Source organism: Malaclemys terrapin, chromosome 6, assembly GCF_027887155.1.
Source record: "Malaclemys terrapin pileata isolate rMalTer1 chromosome 6, rMalTer1.hap1, whole genome shotgun sequence".
Classification (NCBI taxonomy): domain Eukaryota; kingdom Metazoa; phylum Chordata; order Testudines; family Emydidae; genus Malaclemys; species Malaclemys terrapin.
In genome coordinates this window covers 83997056-84018907 of record NC_071510.1, presented here as the reverse complement: position 1 = coordinate 84018907, position 21852 = coordinate 83997056, and the positions used below count along the sequence as shown (strand labels likewise).

At 38.5% G+C, this 21852-nt stretch overlaps 1 protein-coding gene across 1 annotated transcript in view; it reads left to right on the top strand.

Moving 5' to 3' along the window:
- MSH3 (mutS homolog 3) overlaps positions 1-21852 on the top strand; it is a 200506-nt gene that overhangs the window by 12420 nt on the left and 166234 nt on the right. Inside the window, exons 4-8 of the mRNA XM_054032575.1 lie at positions 447-662; positions 3336-3452; positions 4265-4384; positions 6760-6903; positions 8228-8394. Coding sequence (XP_053888550.1) covers positions 447-662; positions 3336-3452; positions 4265-4384; positions 6760-6903; positions 8228-8394 — 764 coding nt within the window. The remainder of the gene's footprint in view (positions 1-446; positions 663-3335; positions 3453-4264; positions 4385-6759; positions 6904-8227; positions 8395-21852) is intronic.

The following is a 21852-nucleotide window of genomic DNA, read 5'->3' as shown; positions in this document are numbered from 1 at the left end:
ACTTTATATCAGTTAACTTGCATTTTTGGTTGAAGGAAAGATACCAAATTTGATAAGATTTGACACTTATATTTTGATTACATGGAGAACTGATGGAAGAAGAAGAGGCCAATTGATGACCTCTTGGAAGGTGATTGTGTGGAGTGGGATTGAGTGTGTGCAGTCGTGATCAGTCACAAAACTTTTCTTTATTCCCTTTCTATCCTTTGTTTTCCTTTCATGATCTCTGTTCTAAGTTTATTGGGCTATTGTTTATGCATATATATTGCACTAGCTGACAGGTACAGAATTGTTATTTTAACCTGAAATAATGCTTCAATATATTCAGTACAGTTGTATGACAGCCAGTTCTGGATGCTGGAACTGTATGTTTTTAAAAGTGTAATTTAAGTATTCAGTAATTGAGTGTTCCTCCATAATTATTGTAATACCTCTTTTGTTCACAGGAACAGTCATGCTTTAGTCTTAATCAATTTTCAGCATCATGTAAGAGTTTTGAAGGCTCTCAAAATATTTCTAATACAAACCTCCTTAATAAAAGAACCAAAAGCATATACACTCCACTAGAACTCCAGTTCATAGAAATGAAAGAACAGTATAAAGATGCTATTTTGTGCGTGGAATGTGGATATAAGTATAGATTCTTTGGAGAAGATGCAGAGGTAAGTAACTTTTACCAAGAGCACTTACTGTTGCTCACCTTATATTACTTTGTTACATTGTGTGTAGGGCCACTGTCATTGATAACCTCAATTTAAAAAACTTTTTCTAACACTTGTAATCAAGATTCAAAAGATCTGCCCTCTTTAAATCTAAAGGTGTCCATTACAAATTGTCTTTGTACCACATAAAAGGTACATCAATATTTACAGTATTCCCTATTTGAAGTATTGACAAATTAGCAAATATTAAATACTACAATAACATTACCTTGTTTACCAAAGTTAAACTGAAGAAATTAAGGGTGAACTGTATTATGGTATAGAACTAATGATCAGAATAAAAATATTTAGCTTGACTGTAACCTGATGATTTCTTCTGAAAAATGCAATGTCCAAGTGCCCTAATTGCATATATTTGTGCAAATAGCGACTACCCTCATTAATAGAGGGCTATATAGAAATTAATAGAGGATGTTTGACACATTTGGGTATGAAATTGTATCTGGTGCTTTATCTGCACAACTGTAATCTATATGAACAGGTAAAAATTTCAAAGGAACATGGCTTACATGTCTGCAAACTACAAAATGGCCAATTAACATCGTTTCTCTCATCTCTCTAAATCATTAATACTGATTTAGCCTTTGTTCTGAGCTATTTCCATATATAATTAGGAGCAAAAGGAAAATTACTTTTGCTTAGCCATTGGAGGCTTCATTTTTCCAGTTGTCTTTGTTCTGGGTATTTGGTCTGTCAATTTGCTAGCAGATTTACTGTCCTGAAGCCCATTCAGGTTGATTAAAACCTATCTGCTTGTCCAGAACACAGGGCTGGCATCTGGAAAGAAAAATGTCTGAGTTGTTGTGTAATGTCATGTTTCTAGCAGCTGTTGTGATTTTATTCATGTGAGGGTGCTTGGATGCTACTGTGGAAATGCAGTTTCAAGGGCTAGATTGGGGTTGGCAATGTTTGGCATGCGGCTCGCCAGGGTAAGCACCCTGGGGGGCTGGGCCAGTTTATTTACCTGCTGACGTGGCAGGTTCGGCCGATCGCGGCCCCCACTGGCCGCGGTTCACCGTCCCGGGCCAATGGGGGCGGCGGGAAGCTGTGGCCAGCACATCCCTCACCCGCGCCGCTTACCCTGGCGAGCCACGTGCCAAATGTTGCCGACCCCTGGGCTAGATAGTTATTTAGGCTTATCAAGGTAACATAACTTACACTGCCTTCTTATACTGGACTTCAATGGGAACTCTTTGGCCCTTGGTATTCATTCAAGGTATCATTTGCAGGGTGGATTGATTTAAGTCAGTGGTTTCAATCACTGATTTAAAACATATTTTTAAGCAGGAAACACTTGATTTAAATTAACAATTTTAATCTTGTTTTGCTTCTGTACTTTTTAGCTACCTTTGTAAAGAAAGGTTCATTCTCATTGGTTGGTAACCATTTAAACAGGTTGATTTGCAACTAATTATAGCCAACTAAATTTGGTACTTCCTTTTGTTAATCAGAATGGATACACGATATCAGCACATATTTATTTAAGCAGTTATATAACTTAACATACATTTATTCAGATTCTAATTTTTATTTTTTTTATTATGCAAAAAAATGGTGAATGATGCATTTCTTCTTTACTAGATAATTAATTTTTTGGTTGTGTTTTGAGTCAAGCACTCTGTAGAAATTAAAATTCAATTAAAGTGCACTAGTATTTTCAAATTGTTTTTATTAGTTCAATAAAACTCCCTTAATGTACTGGATACATTAAAAAAAAGTTTAGTGGAGTTAATCAAAACATGTTTTGCATTTAAAGCTAACTGATTTATTAAACAAAGGAAGTATTATCTGTATTTAGTAAATTGAACTATTCTTTCAAGACTAGTAGATCTCATCCTTTCAAACCTAGCTTTTGTTATTCAATGATTATAAGAAGAAAACAAGCTTTCCTGCTTTTTTCAACTTCTGATTGTTTGTTTTTTTGACTTGGAATGAACTGGTCATTTAACTGAACTAGTTAAATAAGAATGAAGAAAATATTTCTTCTGCACCTGCAGAAGATGCCGCTGCTGTCAAAAACTCATTTAGCACTTCAGCTAACTCTGGTTCCAGGTGCTTAGCCAGTGACTTTGATCAGTTCAGTGGTTTGATGATCTTTAAAACTTCAGCAGCAAATAGGTACCGCTTATTTTTTGTATTTAATTAAAATAATTTAAATAGATTATAGTAATTTTAGGTCTTGAATGTAGCCTGTTGTATTTTCAATTTTAATTTTAAATGGGTTTATTTTAAAACAGAAAATGTTTTTAATTTAAAATAAAAAAAAAACAGTTTAAATCAAAATAATTAGATTTTTTTTAAAAAGAATAATTGATTTTTATCCATCCTGATAAGTTGACAAGTAAAGCCTGTGGGAGTGGAGTCCTTTGTTCTGGTTAGGATTCTGAGACTGTGAACTCTTGCTTCATGCTTAGTCTTCTAGTACTTCAGTTCTTCTGCTTAGCATTCCACAACACACCGCCATAGCTTTGGTTAATAGCTGATTTCCAGTATTGCTTTTTGACAAGTTTGTATTCACACAACTCTATCATAGTTATCAAGGAAGCTAGACAGGGAATGTGAAGTAAGCGTGACCTGAATTGTTGACTGATTTATTTTTTTCATACTTTGCAGATTGCAGCAAAGGAGCTAAACATTTACTGTCATCAGGATCACAATTTTATGACTGCCAGTATACCGACTCACAGACTATTTGTTCATGTACGGCGACTTGTAGCAAAAGGATATAAGGTCATTTTTGGATTTAATTAGATATTGTTAAAACCAAAATAGTCTCATTCCTTACCAAAAGAATTTGTTGATGTCATATGGATGTTGTCTCACTTTTTTGAAAGATATAAAATATGAAACCTTTTAATATTTTACTGGAAAAACACATGACAAACTCCCTTTCATTCAATGCTTTCTATATGCAATGTCTTGGAATTTTTATGATTTTTAGTTATGTTGATTTAGGCCTCCTCTGTTGATCTCACAATATTTCAGGGTCCATTTAACTTTTCTGGAAGCAATTCTGCCTGTCAATGAGTGATAGAAAGTAGGACAGAAAGCACTTTCTCCATCTCTCTCTCTCTCTCTCTCTCCATTCTGTTTTCCTCCTTTATTTTTCTTCCCAACCCATAATTTTTCCTCTCTTCTTTCCCACTGTTGTTAATCTCTCTGTTGCTAATCTCTTTCTCTTCCTTTCCCCTTCATGCTCATGTGAGTCTTTTTTGTACCTCTTATTGCCTGATGTTCTGGTGAACTTTACTATCTACAGTGAAAGAATTGTTGCAGCAGGTGACAGGTGATCAACCTCTAAGCTAAGTTGTTTCAGTATAGAATGTGGGACAGTAAGGGCAAGAGGAGAAAGGAAGTTGCAGGTAAGCTGCAATTCTGTCATACTTGATGGGCTGAATTAGTAGGGCTGGTTCTAGCCCTTCTCCACTCATAAGCACATTATGGTTTAATAGTTGGATCGCTTAAATTAAATTTTTGTTGTTTAAAGTTGGTTATCCTTTTTTCATTCATCAGTTAACATTTTCTATTTGTGTATATTATAGGTGGGAGTTGTAAAACAAATGGAAACTGCAGCACTGAAGGCAGCTGGAGAAAATAAAAGCTCTCTATTTACTCGAAAACTGACTGCTCTCTATACCAAATCTACACTTATTGGAGAAGATATCTTTTTTTATGTGTTAATTATTTTGCTTTTATACTAACCTTCATTGTGCTCTGTTATGCAGTGTTCAGTATGAGTTGTATGTGTTTGAGATTTCTTGCCATAGTCCTTCAGTATAAGAGAGCATGTTCCTGTTAAGTAATGGGAGTGGGTGAGAAGTGCTGACTGTTTTTTTCCCTCTGCATTGGGAATGTTCTGGCTGTATTGCACCTGTTGTCACTTCTGTATTTACAGCAGAAATTATTCAATAGGACTGGGAAATAGAGGATGGTGAAATGTTAAAACTGTCAATATTTGTGCGTTTCAGATGTTTTGCAATCGCATCGGAATCTATTGCGGGATTGCATTATTGGAACACTTTTTGGAAATGACAGTGCATCCAGTTCCAGTAGTTTAAAAAAAAAATCAACCTCTGGAAATCAGCATCAGGAATTTTGTTGCTAGAAATGAGACTTTGAGAATCAAGGGCTTCCTCACCTTAACCTTTAATATTTTTGGGTATGCAGTAAACATGAGAGCAAAATTTTCTGTTTGCATAGCCCAGGGGGGAATTACTTATATGACAAAATAAAAATAAAAAAGTCAAATTGTAAATCCTTTATACTGGTGCATATTTAGTGGCCAACACTTAATATAAAAGGAAATCTATGGCAGCAGCAAATAAGATTTCTGATCGGTTTGCTGTTCTGTTAAGACAAGGCTAATGATACTCAAAAGTAGGCTGTGGACTTCATCCAGATTTCATGAAGAATGAAATCTCTCAGGTTTTTAAGTGTGTTGCAGTATAACAGAGATTACATTGTCCCACAGTTCATTTTTTTTCAAATGAGAAAACGGACTGTTAGGGTTTATGCTGTGCCTTTGGCGATGTCCTGACCAGCTTTTTGACCAGTTGGTAGGTGTAGCATTAGTAATTCTTAATTAGAGGTCTTGAAAGGGGGAAGGATTAAGAGTCTGGAGTCAGCACTTTGTTTTAATTGTATCCACCTCTAAACATAATTAAATCCAACACAAGTGGGTCCTATGGCCTAATAATGAAAGAGGGGAGAAGTACTATTGACACTGTAACAACAGTGTTTCATACAAAATGAGGTGAGCCTGAATCTAAAGCCCAATGGGCTATGAAAAATCTAACATTGGTTAGCCTGCCCTTAATTCTTGTAACTGAAATAGGCTATCAAAATGAATTAAAAATGGCTTTTGACTAGCTCAGCTATTTCTTTCTACCTTTTACTTTGTCCATTTCTTTGTTTTTTGTGACCATCCCCAACCAGCACCCACAGGTTATTTTAAATTTTTCACACTAAGTAGTTATTAGGTACTTAATGCTAAAGAAGAAAATTGACTTGACTTGAACTCACTAAATCAGGATGAGCTAGCCCTATACAATGTAAGATGTGTGGTCTCATCCACTTCCCTCTTCTTGTGACTAAACCCATTGTCCTATCTACTTCCTGCTAGCTTTATAAAACCACTCTTCAGGTTTGGTACACTTGCCCTCTTTATGAGGTCCTGTGTGCCAGGAGGGAGACAAGAGACAAAACAAAACACATCTTCTATTTATTTCTTGATTAGGTCATCCTAAAACTGCAGTTAGGGAAAGGGGTACTAGAAGTTAAAACCCACAAATCAGGGAAGCAACTTGCTGCGCAATTGTTTAATGGAGCAAGGGCATTATAATAAAATACTATTGTTGGTGTTTTTTTGCCAGAGACACCAGTGTGACTCTAGTTACTCTTGAAATGTGTTGGAAGGCTCAGGTAAAAGCCAGTGGAGTGAGGAACAACACTTCGTGCGTGGTTTGAATGGAATAAATAAATGCAGGTGATCTTTTGCTCTCCACTGCTACTGCTAGGACACTGGTGGTCCCCATTGCAGACTTGCTACTACATCAGGTCCTAGCTTCCTGGCCTGTGATACTCATCAGCAGATTTTGCTCTTTATTGTCAATTGCACAAGTTTTACAAGCTGGCTAGTAGGCTACTTAGTCAAAGTGCTACTTACTGAGCAGGGATAGCACAAAGACAGTAGGGAATTTAGTATCTGCAGCAGCCTGCTATTGTTTGAATGGAAGACTGCAGACGTAGTATAAAGACTGGTGTTTTGTTGAGATGAGATGTATGCATACACTGTGGGGCTTTGTCAGGGGGCAGGGCCTAAGGTCACCACTGACTTTGATTTTGGTGCTGTCAGGGATTTGAAATTGACCAGTATCACAGCACCTGAGTCAGTTTTATGTAGGAAGGAGGCTGTCCTCTGTCAAGTTGGTGTTTGTGCTGGGTAATATGTTTATCCCAGAAAAAAAATTGTTTTCAACAACCATGGCTGGTTTTATCCATGCGAACTATTTGTTATTTTTTTTAATATTTATCAAATGTGAACCCCTTGCTGAAGCTAGATGATCCTGTAGATGTTGAAGAAATAACAGCTGATGTCTCCGATAACTATCTTCTTTGTATCTGTGAAAATAAAGAAAGCTTAAGAGACAAGAAGAAAGGGGATGTTGTCATAGGCATAATGGTAAGTTGTCTTCCTTGAGGAATCTGAGTTTGTGGTTAGGGCTTATTTTGTGATTTATCTCTGTGTTTTAAAATTCCTTTGTGATTGTCTCCCCTGACAGTAATGGTGTTTATAAGACATAATGCAAAGTTTTTAATGAATGGTATTTATATCTTTCAATTCAGTTGTGAATTGAATGAGACATTTTATATAAAAAATAATCAGAAACACTTGAGTTGATTAGCCTGATTTATATATCAGGTATACAAGGCATAGCACTTTTACTCATGCATAATTGCTTGAAAACAGTGTTTTATACAAATACAAAAAAAATACAATGTTAGAGTTAAAATATGTTTTGTAAATTATGTTTAAAATGTTATCCCTCGTAAGGGTTCAAAACGCTTACACTTGTTGCTGACTGCACCTGTTTCCTCAGTAAATTGCTTTTCCTTCACAGAAGTTAGGAATGAGAGATTCACAGTCTTCTTAGACTTTAACTTCTGATTTTCCTTGGAGATTCTGAAATGAGAACTATATAACTGGGAAAATAGTGACTTAAATGAGAACTGACACTCTGTCTACTGATAGTTCATTCATTCATTTTATTTATATGTTTTTTTTTATTGTACTTATCATTGTGATATCTGACCACCCCATTGTGTATATATCCCAGTTATAAGTGGTGGTGTACTGTGTCAGTCTGAAGATAGTAGAGAGAGATTCGCTGAAAAGCTTGTCTCTCTCACCAACAGAAGTTGGACCAATAAAAGATATTACCTCAACCACCTTGTACCTCCTCAGTTGTAAAAGCACATTTTAGAAAGACATCTCATTTTTAGGGAGAATCCTGTCTAAATTCCATAATTTTCAATTAGGTGGATTTGCATTGCCCCTTAATAGTGGCAATGACATGTAAAATGAACCAGTGCTATTAAAACTTCTTAACATATTTTAAGACATCATTATCATCCTGTTTAGTCTAACATTTGGGCTTTCAAAATTGTTAGGATAGGATCTATGTTCTCTACATTTGAAATATGTACTTATTTTTAATTTTCCAATGTCACCAAGAAATTGTGGGATTGGTGGAGTCATTGTTTTTGTGTAACACACCCTTAAGTGTGTGCGAAATTTCCATGCTGATTTTTTAAAACCTTAACGGTTGACTAACCAAAACTAGTCTCTGAGCTTTACATGTGCCTGCTGGTAGATACTCAAAAATTGTTGTGCACACTCAGAAGCAAGCAAAAGTGACTCATTTTGGATTCTGCTGCCATAGCAAAATACGGTGTTTGTCAATGGCAGGGTGAACACTCTGTTTATATATTTTTGTGTGTGACAGGCAGTCCAACCCAGTACAGGGGAAGTGGTTTTTGACAGTTTTCAGGACTCCTCATCTCGCTTAGAATTAGAGAGTCGAGTTTTGCGCCTGCAGCCAGTTGAACTACTGCTTCCATCAGACTTGTCGGATCAATCTGAGAGGCTCATCAGCAGTATAACCTCTGTAAGGTATGTTGTTACATTATGTTGCAACTTTGGATCTGGAAGCCAGCAGTGATGCATAGGTTTCTAAAGTAAGAGCTTCTTTGAAACTTTCACAGTTCACTGTTTGCATAAATATCCCCTTAACTGACATGATCTATCTGTCTAATATAAGTAGTTCTAATGTGCCCATCACTGTGGTATCTGAATGTGATGATGAGCCGCTTGTGTATCTTATACTTTAAGTTCTCTGAATGATTTGAGGCTTTTTCCCCTCTATAGCACTCTTTGTTAATTAGACATGGAGAATTAAATACCTGTTGGAAAGTTTTTGAACTTCCTAACCTATAAGACTCTCTTAAAACTGGTGGGACAGAAGTATTACGGCCATTCCATCATTTACATTTCAACATTTCCCTTATATTTTTAATGACAGATGCTTCAAAAGAAGGCTGGAGGCTCCTTTTCAATGGCAAATTTATTGTGGTATTCAGTCTGGGATAAAAATAGACTATAAAGCTGTAGCTGGATAGCATAGCCATGGGACCATAGGACAAGAGCACGCCATCGTTCTAAATGTGGCTTGTGAGCTTGCAAAGTCCTGCTGACACTCCTTATGGTTGCCATTTTTTTCTGAGAATGTAGTGGTAATTTTTTAATGGTTTAAAAAAGGTAAGTATACAAATGTTCAAGGAACTGTTTTCTTAGCTTTTAAAGAAGCCATAGAGATTTTCTTCTTTCACAGAGGGAGTCAAAGATGATGCTGGAACTTGGCAGGTCCCATGAGTTCCCGAACTTCATCCTGTAGGACTGCCACGCTTTTCAACTGATAGATTTGTAGCGGCAGCTTTCCTGTATTTATATAGGAATTAGAGGAACAGGAATATATGAATTTGAAATGTAGCTCTGCTTTTCTAGATTTAAACATTATTGGTTGTGTGCAATCTGCATTTCCAGACAAGACAAAAATTCAATGACAGATGCCTAATTATGGGAAAGAGATGTATATTAATATTTGAACAAATTAGCCAACTTGTAGAGGTTTGGAATTGCTGGCAGCTGGGAACAAGACTTGTTCTTTGTCCAAATGGAAAAATAGATTAGCGGATGCTTTGACGAACAGATTTTTTTTCTTGAAAACAATATCCTGATTGATAGACTTCTCTTCAAAAGGGTTTATTGACAGTTTTTAGCAATTTACACAGTGCCAGTTTGTAAAAAGATAGACTTCCTGTTCTAGGGAAAATACCTTCGGTTTAAAATAATGCAGCTGCTAGTTTTGTTAGTAATGTTTTAAGCTTTTATTTCGTATGTTGGATAGCAAATTCCTAAATTGACTGAATGTTGACACAATTATTGAGGTAAAATGCAAGCTCAGGAGAATTCCTCAGAATTAAGGAGAAGACTCTACATTTTGCTGATCTTCAGGTTTTTTCCAGATGTTTCAACATTAGATTTGAAATGTTAAGATTTTCATTTTGTTATACTTTTATTTCAGATAGTTATATTAGGATCTTACTTTTATGCATAATCTGGCAAAAAAGGTGTCCTAAACATTATTTATCAGGCAGCTAAAATGAACAGTTTTGTGTCTCTTTAGGAGTTGTCTCAGTTGTATAAGAGAAAGTGATACTTCATGTTACCTGCAAAAATTTCATCCTTGTTATGTGTTAAGCAGCCAGCATATCCAGTTATATTTACCACAGTTACAAAGTGCATCTGGTTAGATGATATTTGGTTAGAGATATGAGAGACTTCTGATAGTCCTTTGTACTAGTCAGATACGAATTGGACAAAATGCTGTTTCCCCTCCTGCTTGGAAACATTTATGTCGCATTAGATCTAATATACACCTCAACCCCGATATAACACGAATTTGGATATAACGTGGTAAAGCAGTGCTCCGAGGGGGTGGGGCTGTGCACGCCGGCGGATCAAAGCAAGTTCAATATAACGCGGTAAGATTTTTTGGCTCCCGAGAACAGCGTTATATTGGGGTAGAGGTGTATATATATTTGACTCAGCCCTGTTGACTGAGTCAAATTTGTCTGCAGTTTTAGGGGTTTTTTTTATTTAAAAAAAAAAGGTGATTGCCTGTTCATTGCCCATGCCGACAAAAGGTATAATATAGCTCCTCAGCATGGGTGGAGTTGCAGATATTCCAACATATTACCATTAACACAGGATTTCCTTCAAAGGCATCACCACTGTAGAGAAACACTACTTTAGCACTGTGACTACACACCTGATTTTGGAGTCTTGTATTACAAACTTGCAATTGGCATGTCCAATGCCAGGGTTAGCTAATTAGAAAATGTGGTGGAAGGCAGCTTTAAATGTACTTTACAATAAAAAATAGAATAAAATGCCATAAATACCTCAAGTTGGATTTTCTGGCCAAACCACATGTAATTCAGTACTTACATTTTTCTTGAATATGCTGGACTTGCACTTGATTATTTAGTCAGAGACTTTCCGAAGTTAATTTATGGTGGAGGTGTCAAATACACAGTTGAGATTGAATGTGTCCTGTTGCCCATGTATACAGCTAGTATGGAAAAAGATACTGTAAGTAATGGACAAGGTTGTAGGCAGAATAATATCACTGGCTCTTTTTAAAATTGTGTAAAATTCATGATATTTAGCCAAGAAATGGCTTCTGTCAGAAATACAGTGCAGAAAAGATGAAATTCACATGCCCTGTTCCTGCACAAAGCCAAAATAAACAGACTTTGTGTGTAGATCTCTATGGGAACTGGGGGATGAAATCCACCTCCAAATTGCAGGCAGGACATAGGAGAAGCGTAGCAGCTGTTTGAAGTCTTAGGCTGAAATAAAGGCCTCAGTTCTTCACATCTCTCAGGTGGTGATTTATGGACGCTGGATTTACATAACTGTGTGCTTGATGTCCATAGCTTGGCCCACCCTCAAACCTCACTGATGCACTGACTATGTAGAACTGGCTCAGATACCAGCTTTGCCTTTGAGAGTATGAAAGAGGATCTCAGACATCTATTCTTTGATTTTCTTGGACAATGGAAATAAATAGTTAGTTTTAGGGTGGATTGATTTAAATCAGTGATTTTAATCATAAAAATGTAGGGATTTTGAGAGGTCATCTAATCCATCCCTCTGTGCTGAGGCAGGACCAATTACACCCAGCCCATTCCTGACAGGTATCTTTCCACCTGTTCTTAAAAACCTCCAACAATGGGGATTCTACAACCTCCCTTGGTAAAGTACTCTAGCACTTAAAGAACAGGAGTACTTGTGGCACCTTAGAGACTAACAAATTTATTACAGCATAAGCTTTCGTGGACTACAGCCCACTTCTGTAGTCCACGAAAGCTTATGCTCTAATAAATTTGTTAGTCTCTAAGGTGCCGCAAGTACTCCTGTTCTTTTTGCGGATACAGACTAACACGGCTGCTACTCTGAAATCTAGCACTTAACTATCCTTCTAATTAGAATTTTTTTCCTAATATCTAACCTACATTTTTCTTGCTGCAGATTAAGCTGTTATTACTACTTCTGCTACCTTCAGTGGACAGGGAGAACAATTGATGACATTCTCTTTACAATATCTCTTATATTTGAAGACTATGAGGTCCCCTCTCAGTTGTCTTTTTTTCAAGTCATGCCTAATTTTTTTAACCTTTCCTATTTGGTCATGTTTTCTAAACCTTTTATCATTTTGTTGCTCTTCTCTGGACTCCAATTTGTCCACATCTTTCTTAAAGTTTAGCAGCAAAAACTGGACACAGTACCCCAGTTGAGACCTCACCAGTGTCAAGAAGTATGGAACAGTTACCTCTCATGTCTTACATATGACACTTCTCTTAATACATCCCAGAATGATATTAGCCTTTTTGGCAACTGCATCACATTATTGGTTCATGTTGAATTTGTGATCCATTATAATTGCCAGATCGTTGTCTGCAGTATTACCCCCTAGACAGTTATGTCCCTGTTTTTCTATTTGGGCATTTGATTTTTCCTCCTTAAGTGTAGTACTTTGCACTTATCTTTATTGAATTTAATTTTGTTGATTTCAGATCAATTCTTCAGTTTGTCAAGGTCATTTTGAATTTGAATCCTGTCCTCCAAAGTGCTAGCAACCCTCACAGCTTGGTGTCATATGCATATTTCAGGGGTTGCCAAATTTACTGATGTGCCCAGCCGCGTACAACAATCTTCAGAAGTTTGAGAGCTGGGGCGCGCCTGACGGGAGTTGGGCCTTCAGCACCTCAGGAGGTGCCTGCTCGGGCTCAGGGTTTCAACCCTGTCCCTGCTGAAGCCCCGAGCCCTGGCAGGCACACCCTGTGGGGCTGAAGCCCCAAGACCCCCCCCTCCTTGCTGGGCAGAAGCCCCTACCCTACCACCCCGCTGCAAGGCAGATGTCCTGAGCTCCCGCACCCCCCCGTCTCCAGTCTGGTAGGTGGAAATGTGGGAAACGTGGGAGGCTCCGAGAGCCGCACTTTAACTATAAAAGAGCCGCAACTGGCTCACGAGCCAGTTTGGCAACCTTTGGCATATTTTATAAACACGCCCTCCACTCCCTTATCCAAGTCATTAATGAAAATACTGATTAGTAGTTGACACAAGACAGACTCTTGTAGGACTCCACTAGATATGTCTTCCCAGTTTGACAACGAACTATTGATAATTACTTATTGACTCTAGTTTTTTATCCAATTTTGCACCCCCCCTTATGGTAATTTCATCTAGATCACATTTACCTACTTTGCTTACGAGAATGTTATGGGAATGCCATATTACTTTTCCAACAGATGTCTGCATAGTTAAAATCCCCCATTACTACCAGGTCTTGTGTTTTGGATATTTATTTGTTCTAGAAATGCCTCATCTATCTCCACCTCCTGATTTGGTGGTCCATGGTGTTGCCCCTGTTTTTTCCCCTTTTATCTTCACCCAGAGACTTTCCACTGGTCTGCCTCTCTCATCCTTCTGAACCTCAGAACAAATTTATATATTCTTGATATTTTTCCCTTTCCTACCCTTCCTGAATAAGCTATATCCCACTATGTCAATATTCCAGTCATGGGATTTGTTTCACCAAATCTCTGATGCCAATTATGTCATAATTTTGCTGTGTACCAAGCCTTCCAGTTCTTCCTGGTCATTCCCCATACTCCTTGCATTTGTTATATAGAAATCTAAGATGTTGAGCAGATTCCTCCTATGATCCTACTGTAATTTTTCCATCTTCCCTCCCCCTCCCCCCCCCAACTTCCAGTCCTCTTGTCAAGGTAACTTAAAAAAAAAATACTTACCAAGAAGCTCTTCATGTTGTTTGTTGGGTGGAATCCATCTCTTTCCAGCAGTTCCTGTTCATGGAACAGCCATCCTATGGTTGAGAAAGTAAGGGTAGCAGTACCCCACGTCCCCTACATTAACCTTGTGACCCTCCCCACCCCCCAACTCCTTTATGGGTCAGGATCCTTAAAATTGTAACACCATGAAATTTTAGATTTAAATAGCTGAAATCATGAAATTTATTATTTTAAAAATTCTATGACTGTGAAATTGACCAAAATGGACCATGAATTTGGTAGGGACCTACTTATATGGAAGCCACTCCATACCTTTGATCATCTTTGTTGCCCTTCTCTGAACCTTTTCCAGTTCCACTATATGGATTTATATAGTGGCATTATGATTTTCAGTCTTATTTTCTATTCCTTTCCTAATAGTTCAGGGATAATTGTATGGTTCTGACTAGCTTCAGGCTTCCTGCTCTTAAAGGCCACCCTATTACACCCACAAATTCTATCACAGTTGAATTTACTGCAAAGAAATGCTCAACAAAGACATAAAACAGCTGTACAGAAAGGTACTTGTTTCTTTAAGGTTCGTTTGTCAAAAAACAAATGAACAATCTACTGAAAATCCTTACTAGAGTCCTAGATTGGCCTACAACCAGCAAGAAGCACTACTGCTTGAACACTGATGCTTCATGGTTGTAACAGAAGTATTTCCACAAATCAGTTTAAATCACTGTTAGTCCATTTAAATCAGAAAATGAAACTCCCTTTAAACTGGCTAGTCTGTTTTCATTTTCTAAGCTAAATGAAGTACAAAAGATAAACAGAAAAATATTGATTATATTATATTTTAAAAATTTTGTTTTACTCTAAGGCATTATTAATAATTACGTTAAAAATCTACATTAAAAGCATTTTAAGGTTGTAAAGTCAAGCACTCCAAAGTTAAGAAATGGCATGCAATCTTAATTCAGCTCCATTATGCTTATGCATTATGATACAGTGCAGTCTGGTCAGACTCTGAGGGGCTACAGCATGCTTAATGAGGAGGAAATCTTCGGAGATTTAGATGCCAAGGTAAGAAACCTCTGCTGATAATGTGCAAATTGACATTTTTTCAGAGGTCTCATAACTTGACATTTTCCCACAGGAACAGCAAAAGGCACATCTTCGACACTAGGGTGATGCCTCTGCTAAATTTCAAGTCCCTGCTCCAAAACACGGAGGCACTAGAACTTCTTAAAAACAAACAAACAAAAAAAGTTACAACTCTTCATTAACATGGGCAAAAAAAGTTGGTGCCCCCAGAAATGGCATAACAATCTATGCTGAAATTTTCAAAAAAAGAAAAACAGAAAAATTCCTCTTGAGGTACACATCTGGCATGGAAAATTTTATCCTAAATGGTTAAAGTTTGTTAAAGCTATAAACAACGGAAAACAGTTTTATAATGAGAAGAGTTGGGCAACCTTAATTATAAGAGTTGCTACCTGCGCTGTCTCTAATACAAGTAAGGAAAATTATTTTTTAATAAAATACAGTATATAACCTAACAGTGTTCTTTTACGTTTGTCTCCTGGGTGGTCTTGAAGAGAATGTGATTGATAAGTAAACTATTCTTGTGACTATTGTGTACTAGCGGTGGAGTGCTATATACTTTGCAGAATAAACAGGAAAACATGGTCCCAGCCCCAAGGAGCTTAAAGTGTAAATTTAGGCATGACAAAACAGTGGCAGTAACAAACAGTGAGTGGACATGGTGAAGAAAGATGAGTTCTACAGAAATAAAATTACTTGGTTGCTCAGCATGTATGTTTATCGTAGTGGTTAACTGACTTTTTTGTTTTAATATGGGGATGTGACAGCAGGAAAAAAGTTAAGGTGGCATCTTCTGAATATTAGGGTAAAATACTGGTCCTATGGAAGTCAATAGAAGTTTTGCCTTTAACTTCAGTGAAGCCAGGATTTCACCCTAGAATCCTCAAAAGAGTAACCAGTTTCATTGAATTGTGGTATCTATTTACTGTTAAATTATTGGGTGCAGCACTTTAGCTAGCTACCCATATTTTCATTCCCAGTTAATGTTTTTTCTTGGTAAACTATGTCCCTTAGTATTTCTCAAAAACTCTTTGAAGCAGAGGTATAGAAATCCACATAAAAATTGATTTAATATGGCTTCATTTTTTTTCTCACAAGTCTACTCTCCACTTCAAGCTGTCTAATTGTGCCCCAAACAATATCTTGGCCTGTTTCTTTGACACCTCCTCATGGATATCCAGCTATGAACTTAAATTTAGCATGGCCAAAGCAAAGATCCTGATCTTTGCCTCAGAGTCCTGGAATTTCCACTCTTTTTCCATCATTGTGGACACCACCATCATTCTCTCAGCTATTTGAGTCTGTAATCTTTGATTCAGCCTTCTTCTATACCCATATCGGCTATGAGGCCTTTTCTCTGATCACATCACCAAAATTATTATCCAGGCTGTTGTCATCTTGTCCTGACGATTGCATCATTATCTTCTCTGGCCTGGACTACTGTGATGATGTTCCCCTCAAATCCATTCAAAATGCAACTGCTAAGATCATTATGGCTCATAGTTCTGACCAAATCACCTTATGTTAGCTCCTCCTTCTCCATTGCATCAAACAGAAGCTTGTCATCTGTATTTGTTAAGACATGTTACAGTTTAGTCCCTCCCTATCTAGCTGCCCAGTTAGCTCACTGCAGCACTAAATGCCCTCTTCACCTCAACAACCTTCTTAGCTCTTACCACCCACCAATGGCAGTCTCTCAGACACCTTAGTTGTTCTGCATGTGCTGTCCCTGAAGCATGGGGAAAATTTGCAGAAAAAAAATCAGTAAAGCAATTCCCTTATCTTCTCCCAAATCCCTCTTTCAGTTTGTTCTGTCTTGATGCTGTTAAACCCCCTGTGACTGTGGTAGGTAGCAGGTGGTCAGTGAGTACTGCTTATGGTACAAAATATGCATGTTTCACCAGTACCCTATTCTTCCATCTGTTTGTTTCTCCCACCTTTTGTGTCTTACCAAACACCAGGTTGTAAACTCATTGGGGTAGTACTAGCTTTTTATTTCATATTTGTAGTACAATGGGGTTCTGCTTGAGGTGTCTAGTTGCTACTAAAAATAATGTATTGATTTGAGTGTACTGACCATGTGACTCTAAAGGTCTTGAGGTTGCATGAGTAGGAGCACTGATTGATTGAATATCAGTGCTGTTAATTATGTGATTGCATAAGTACCTGGTTTAAGAAATGGAAGATATATTTTAATTTATTCTTGAGAAGTGGAGACAAATAGCTGGTGCCCAGTGCTGTTGTGGAAGTAGATGACAAACAGTGTCTCTCAACCAGTTGGTATAAGTTGGCATGAGTAAAGGAAATTTAAGGCATGAGCTGGAGACATCACATAAGAGTAGTATGTTGATTTAAAAAAAAAAAAATCTTTCAGTTGGCAAGTTTGGGGTAGCACACTTCTCATCCTTAGTGATCTATCCATGCCTGCACTAGCGATTGGCAGGAGAAAACAGATTTGTGCTGTTCAAATAATTTAGATATTTTGTGTACAAACTTCTCTTCTTTTCTCAGCATTTTGTGGTGATCCTAAGGTGTAACTGGTAAGCTGGTGTCTACTACAATAGATTTGTGACTTCTGAGAGTGTCCAATATAGTGTGGGGGAACTCTGATGATGACTTATGTCAACATGAACTAGTAGTGACAGCAAGTGATGGTATGTTGAATGCCAGTAAAGATTAAATATTTAAAAAATACATGTCTGTGAAATCACATCCTTTCACTTAAAAAAAAAAAAAAAAAAAAAAAAGGGGTCAAAACCTATTTTCTAAGCAGGTATAATTTTTGAATACACAGAGAAAATATAATTAAACTAGACCTGGACTTGCAGCTCTGCTCCATAGTCACTCCATCTTTCTTCCTCCACACTTCTGGAGGATCTGAAGTGTCTCAGTGGATCTCTCTGCTAGTAAGTCCTGCTCTAGCAAATATTTCTCCTGCCTCTGCTCCTTCTTGAGATGTAAAACCAAGGCTCTGGCTGCTTGTATAAAATCTCTTAAGCACTCCACAGCCTAGGGACCCATTTATAAGTCCTTTGCTAGCTCTGCAGTCTCTACCTTCCCTCACCAAGCTGGGAGTGCAGAAGCCAGCACTTCTATTTCTGTGTCACTGGGCAAGGTTAATTTCCCCTGCCACTCTTCAGTGGCACCTTTTTCCTCAATTTTTCTGCGTTGGTTAGCGAGCCTAGGCAATCATAGGTTCAGTGGAATTTTTATTTTCTTGTGGGGTTCATTTGTCCCTCCCCATTTCTCTACAAGTGCATTGTGTTACACTGTCCCTCTCACAGCAGAGGGATCTCTGCAGTGTACTCAGTGGCCTTTCTACCATAGCACTCACCTCTTAGGTTTTGTGTTTGTATCCTCCCTATTGCAGCACATCCAATGGGCTTTTAATTTCCTTCGGTCAGTGTTCAAGTAGGGTCTGAAAGACCAGTGATTGATCTGAGAGTCCCTCAGGGGGAGTGTACTTCATCTTGCAGATTCTGACACAACCGTTTTTGCATGCTTAGGGCAGATTTCGATGGCCTTTCTTATTGCAGTGACAGTGGCCTGACAAGTGAGTGACTTTAAGTATCAGATTCTCTCTTACATACCTTCAGTTCTTGCTAGAAAGGTAGGTTTTCAGCTTTGTCTGGAATTTATTCTCCTTTCTGTCCAAACCTGGGTATTCCCCGCTACTATGTGATGAGCTGCACTTCTTGGATGTTAAACTTGTACTCAAGTTTTATCTTTCTGGCGAAGTAGTATCCAAAATCATTATTGCTAGAAGGGTTGAAGGGTGTGTTCTTGTGGTCTGTGATCAAGATCACCAGGATGTCTTGTTCTGAGTTTGAGAGATGACATTTGGCTAGAGAAGGCTCTGCTTCATGGACAGTGTGCATTGAAGCATTGATTTTCAAGGTGTGTAAGATGTCAACATGGGCATCTCTCTGCTCCTTTACATGTATCAGTTGACCTCTCTGCTTCTCAGATTACCTCTTTTTGCTGTCTAAAGACCTGCTAGCAACACAAGAAGGTAAATACACCTCTACTCTGATATAACACTGTCCTCGTGAGCCAAAATTTTTTACCACGTTATAGGTGAAACCGCGTTATATCGAACTTGCTTTGATCCACCGGAGTGCGAAGCCCCCCCCCCCCCGGAGCACTGCTTTACCGCGTTGTATCTGAATTTGTGTTATATCGGTCGCGTTATATCGGGGTAGAGGTGTACATCTCCTAGTGTTACTGCTTGCTACACCTGCTGTCTGTCCATTAATCCATTGTCAAAGGGGAGAAAAGTGAGAGAGAGTTGTTTGCTGTAATTGTCTCTTCTCCCATCCTACATCCCCTGCTCCCTTCTAACTAATGTGGTCTTGCTTGCTTGTTTAGTACAATTTTTCCTGTCTTGTGTATTGTTTCCTGTAGCTCTAGAAGTTTCTCTAACTCAAGGTAGGATGTTTAGGTTGAGGTTTATGTACACTGCTTAGGGGTGGGATTTAGGAATTCTTTTGCCTCCTTGCTTCCAGTAGGTGGCACCATAATGCTTTCTGTCCCTCAGTCAGCTATCAGAATGGGGAAAAAGGGAATAACTAGTAAGTAATTTTCCCTTTGTAATCATAAAGAATAAAATTGAGGTCCTTTATGTGAGTGGATGGTGAATAGAAATAAATGCTGACTTCAGTAGTAATAATTTGGAGTCGCAACTTTGTTTTACATTAGAAATGTTTGAACGTCAAAGAGATGTCACTGCTTTAGGATTAAAGAAAAATCTCAGTGGCGTGGTTACATGATGTAACCCCCAATAATTTAATTTCCAATGTGCGTATCATGTCGTTATAAGTCTATGAAGTGAATGCTTACTAATGAAGTTTGCTTTGCTCATAAACCAGTGCAAACACCATACATAAGACAGGGTTCATCAGCTTGTGCACTAAACAAGCGCTGTGGCATTTCTGGGATGTCTGTTTTGTTTGCTGTAAATATATTTAATATGTGCTCTGAACTTGTCTGATGTTGGCTGAAGATTACCTGCCACTGTTGTTCACCCTCGTCCTTTTTGAGAACAGTAGTATGAGGTGATTCTGATTTGGAATTGTAAGAATTCTTCCCACATTATTGTTGATGGATTAAATTATTTTTTAAATTTGTTTATATAAATTGGGGGAATAATTGAATTGCTATATTGACACTGTCATTTGCAAAAATACGTAGGTCCACAATTGGCATTTATTCAAAGAGAAAGTGTCACTTTATGAGCTTCCTTCAGCAAAATTTGAAAGGCATTAGAAGATTAAATATACAGCAGTATGCCATTTTTTGAAATAGGAATAGTAAAACTGGCTAAGACTAATGGTCAAAATATTACTAAAGGAAAAAAAAAGGGGCCAGAAGTTAGGCTTCTAAATCCAGATTTAGGCACATAAAAAAAGGATCTGATTTTTTCTAAAGTGATGGGCATCATAGAATATCAGGTTTGGAAGTGACCTCAGGTGGTCATCTAGTCCAACCCCCTGCTCAAAGCAGGATCAATCGCCAACTAAATCATCCCAGCCAGGGCTTTGTCGAGCTGGGCCTTAAAAACCTCTAAGGAAGGAGATTCCACCACCTCCCTAGGTAACCCATTCCAGTGCTTAACCAGCCTCCTAGTGAAAACGTTTTTCCAAATATCCAACCTAAACATCCCCCACTGCAACTTGAGATCACTACTCCTTGTTCTGTCATCTGGTACCACTGAGAACAGCCTAGCTCCATCCTTTTTGGAACCCCCTTTCAGGTAGTTGAAAGCAGCTATCAAATCCCCCCTCATTTCATCTCTTCTCATAAATCATGTGCTCCAGCCCCCTAATCCTTTTTGTTGCCCTCCGCTGGACTCTTTCCAATTTTTCCACATCCTTCTTGTAGTATGGGGCCCAAAACTGGACACAGTACTCCAGATGAGGCCTCACCAATGCCGATTAGAGGGGAATGATCACGTCCCTCGATCTGCTGGCAATGCTCGTACTTATACAGCCAAAATGCTGTTAGCCTTCTTGGCAACAAGGGGACACTGGACTGCTTCTTGTCCACTGTAACCAATAGGTCCTTTTCTGCAGAACTGCTGCCTAGCCACTTGGTCCCTAGTCTGTAGCATTGCATGGGATTCTTCCGTTCTAAGTACAGGACTCTGCACTTGTCCTTGTTGAACCTCATCAGATTTCATTTGGCCCAATCCTCTAATTTGTCTAGGCCCCTCTGTAACCTATCCCTATCCTCCAGCTTATCTACCACTACTCCCAGTTTAGTGTCATCTGCAAACTTGCTGAGGGTGTAATCCACACCATCCTCCAGATCATTAATGAAGATATTGGACAAAACCGGCCCCAGGACCGACCCTTGGGGCACTCCGCTTGATACTGGCTGCCAACTAGACATGGAGCCATTGATCACTACCCATAGAGCCCGATGATCTAGCCAGCTTTCTATCCACCTTTATAGTCCATTCAACCATCCCATACTTCTTTAACTTGTTGGCAAGAATACTGTGGGAGACCATATCAAAAGCTTTGCTAAAGTCAAGGAATAACACTGCTTTCCCCTCATCCACAGAGCCAGTTATCTCCTCATAGAAGGCAATTAGGTTAGTCAGGCATGATTTGCCCTTAGTGAATCCATGCTGACTGTTCCTGATCACTTTCCTCTCCTTGAAGTGCTTTAAAATTGATTCCTTGAGGACCTGCTCCATGATTTTTCCAGGGACCGAGGTGAGGCTGACTGGCCTGTAGTTCCCCAGATCGTTCTTCTTCCCTTTTTAAAAGATGGGCTCTACATTAGCCTTTTTTCGGTCATCCAGGACCTCCCCCCATTGCCATGAGTTTTCAAAGATTATGGCCAATGGCTCTGCAATCACATTTGCCAACTCCTTTCGCACCCTCAGATGCAGTGCAGCTTTTCTAAATAGTCCTGAACCATACTTTCTCCGCAGAGGGCTGGTCATCTCCTCCCCATACTGTTCTGCCCAGTGCAATAGTCTGGGAGTTGACCTTGTTCGTGAAGACAGAGGCAAAAAAAGCATTGAGTACATTAGCTTTTTCCACATCCTCTGTTACTAGGTTGCCTCCCCCATTCAGTAAGGGGCCCACACTTT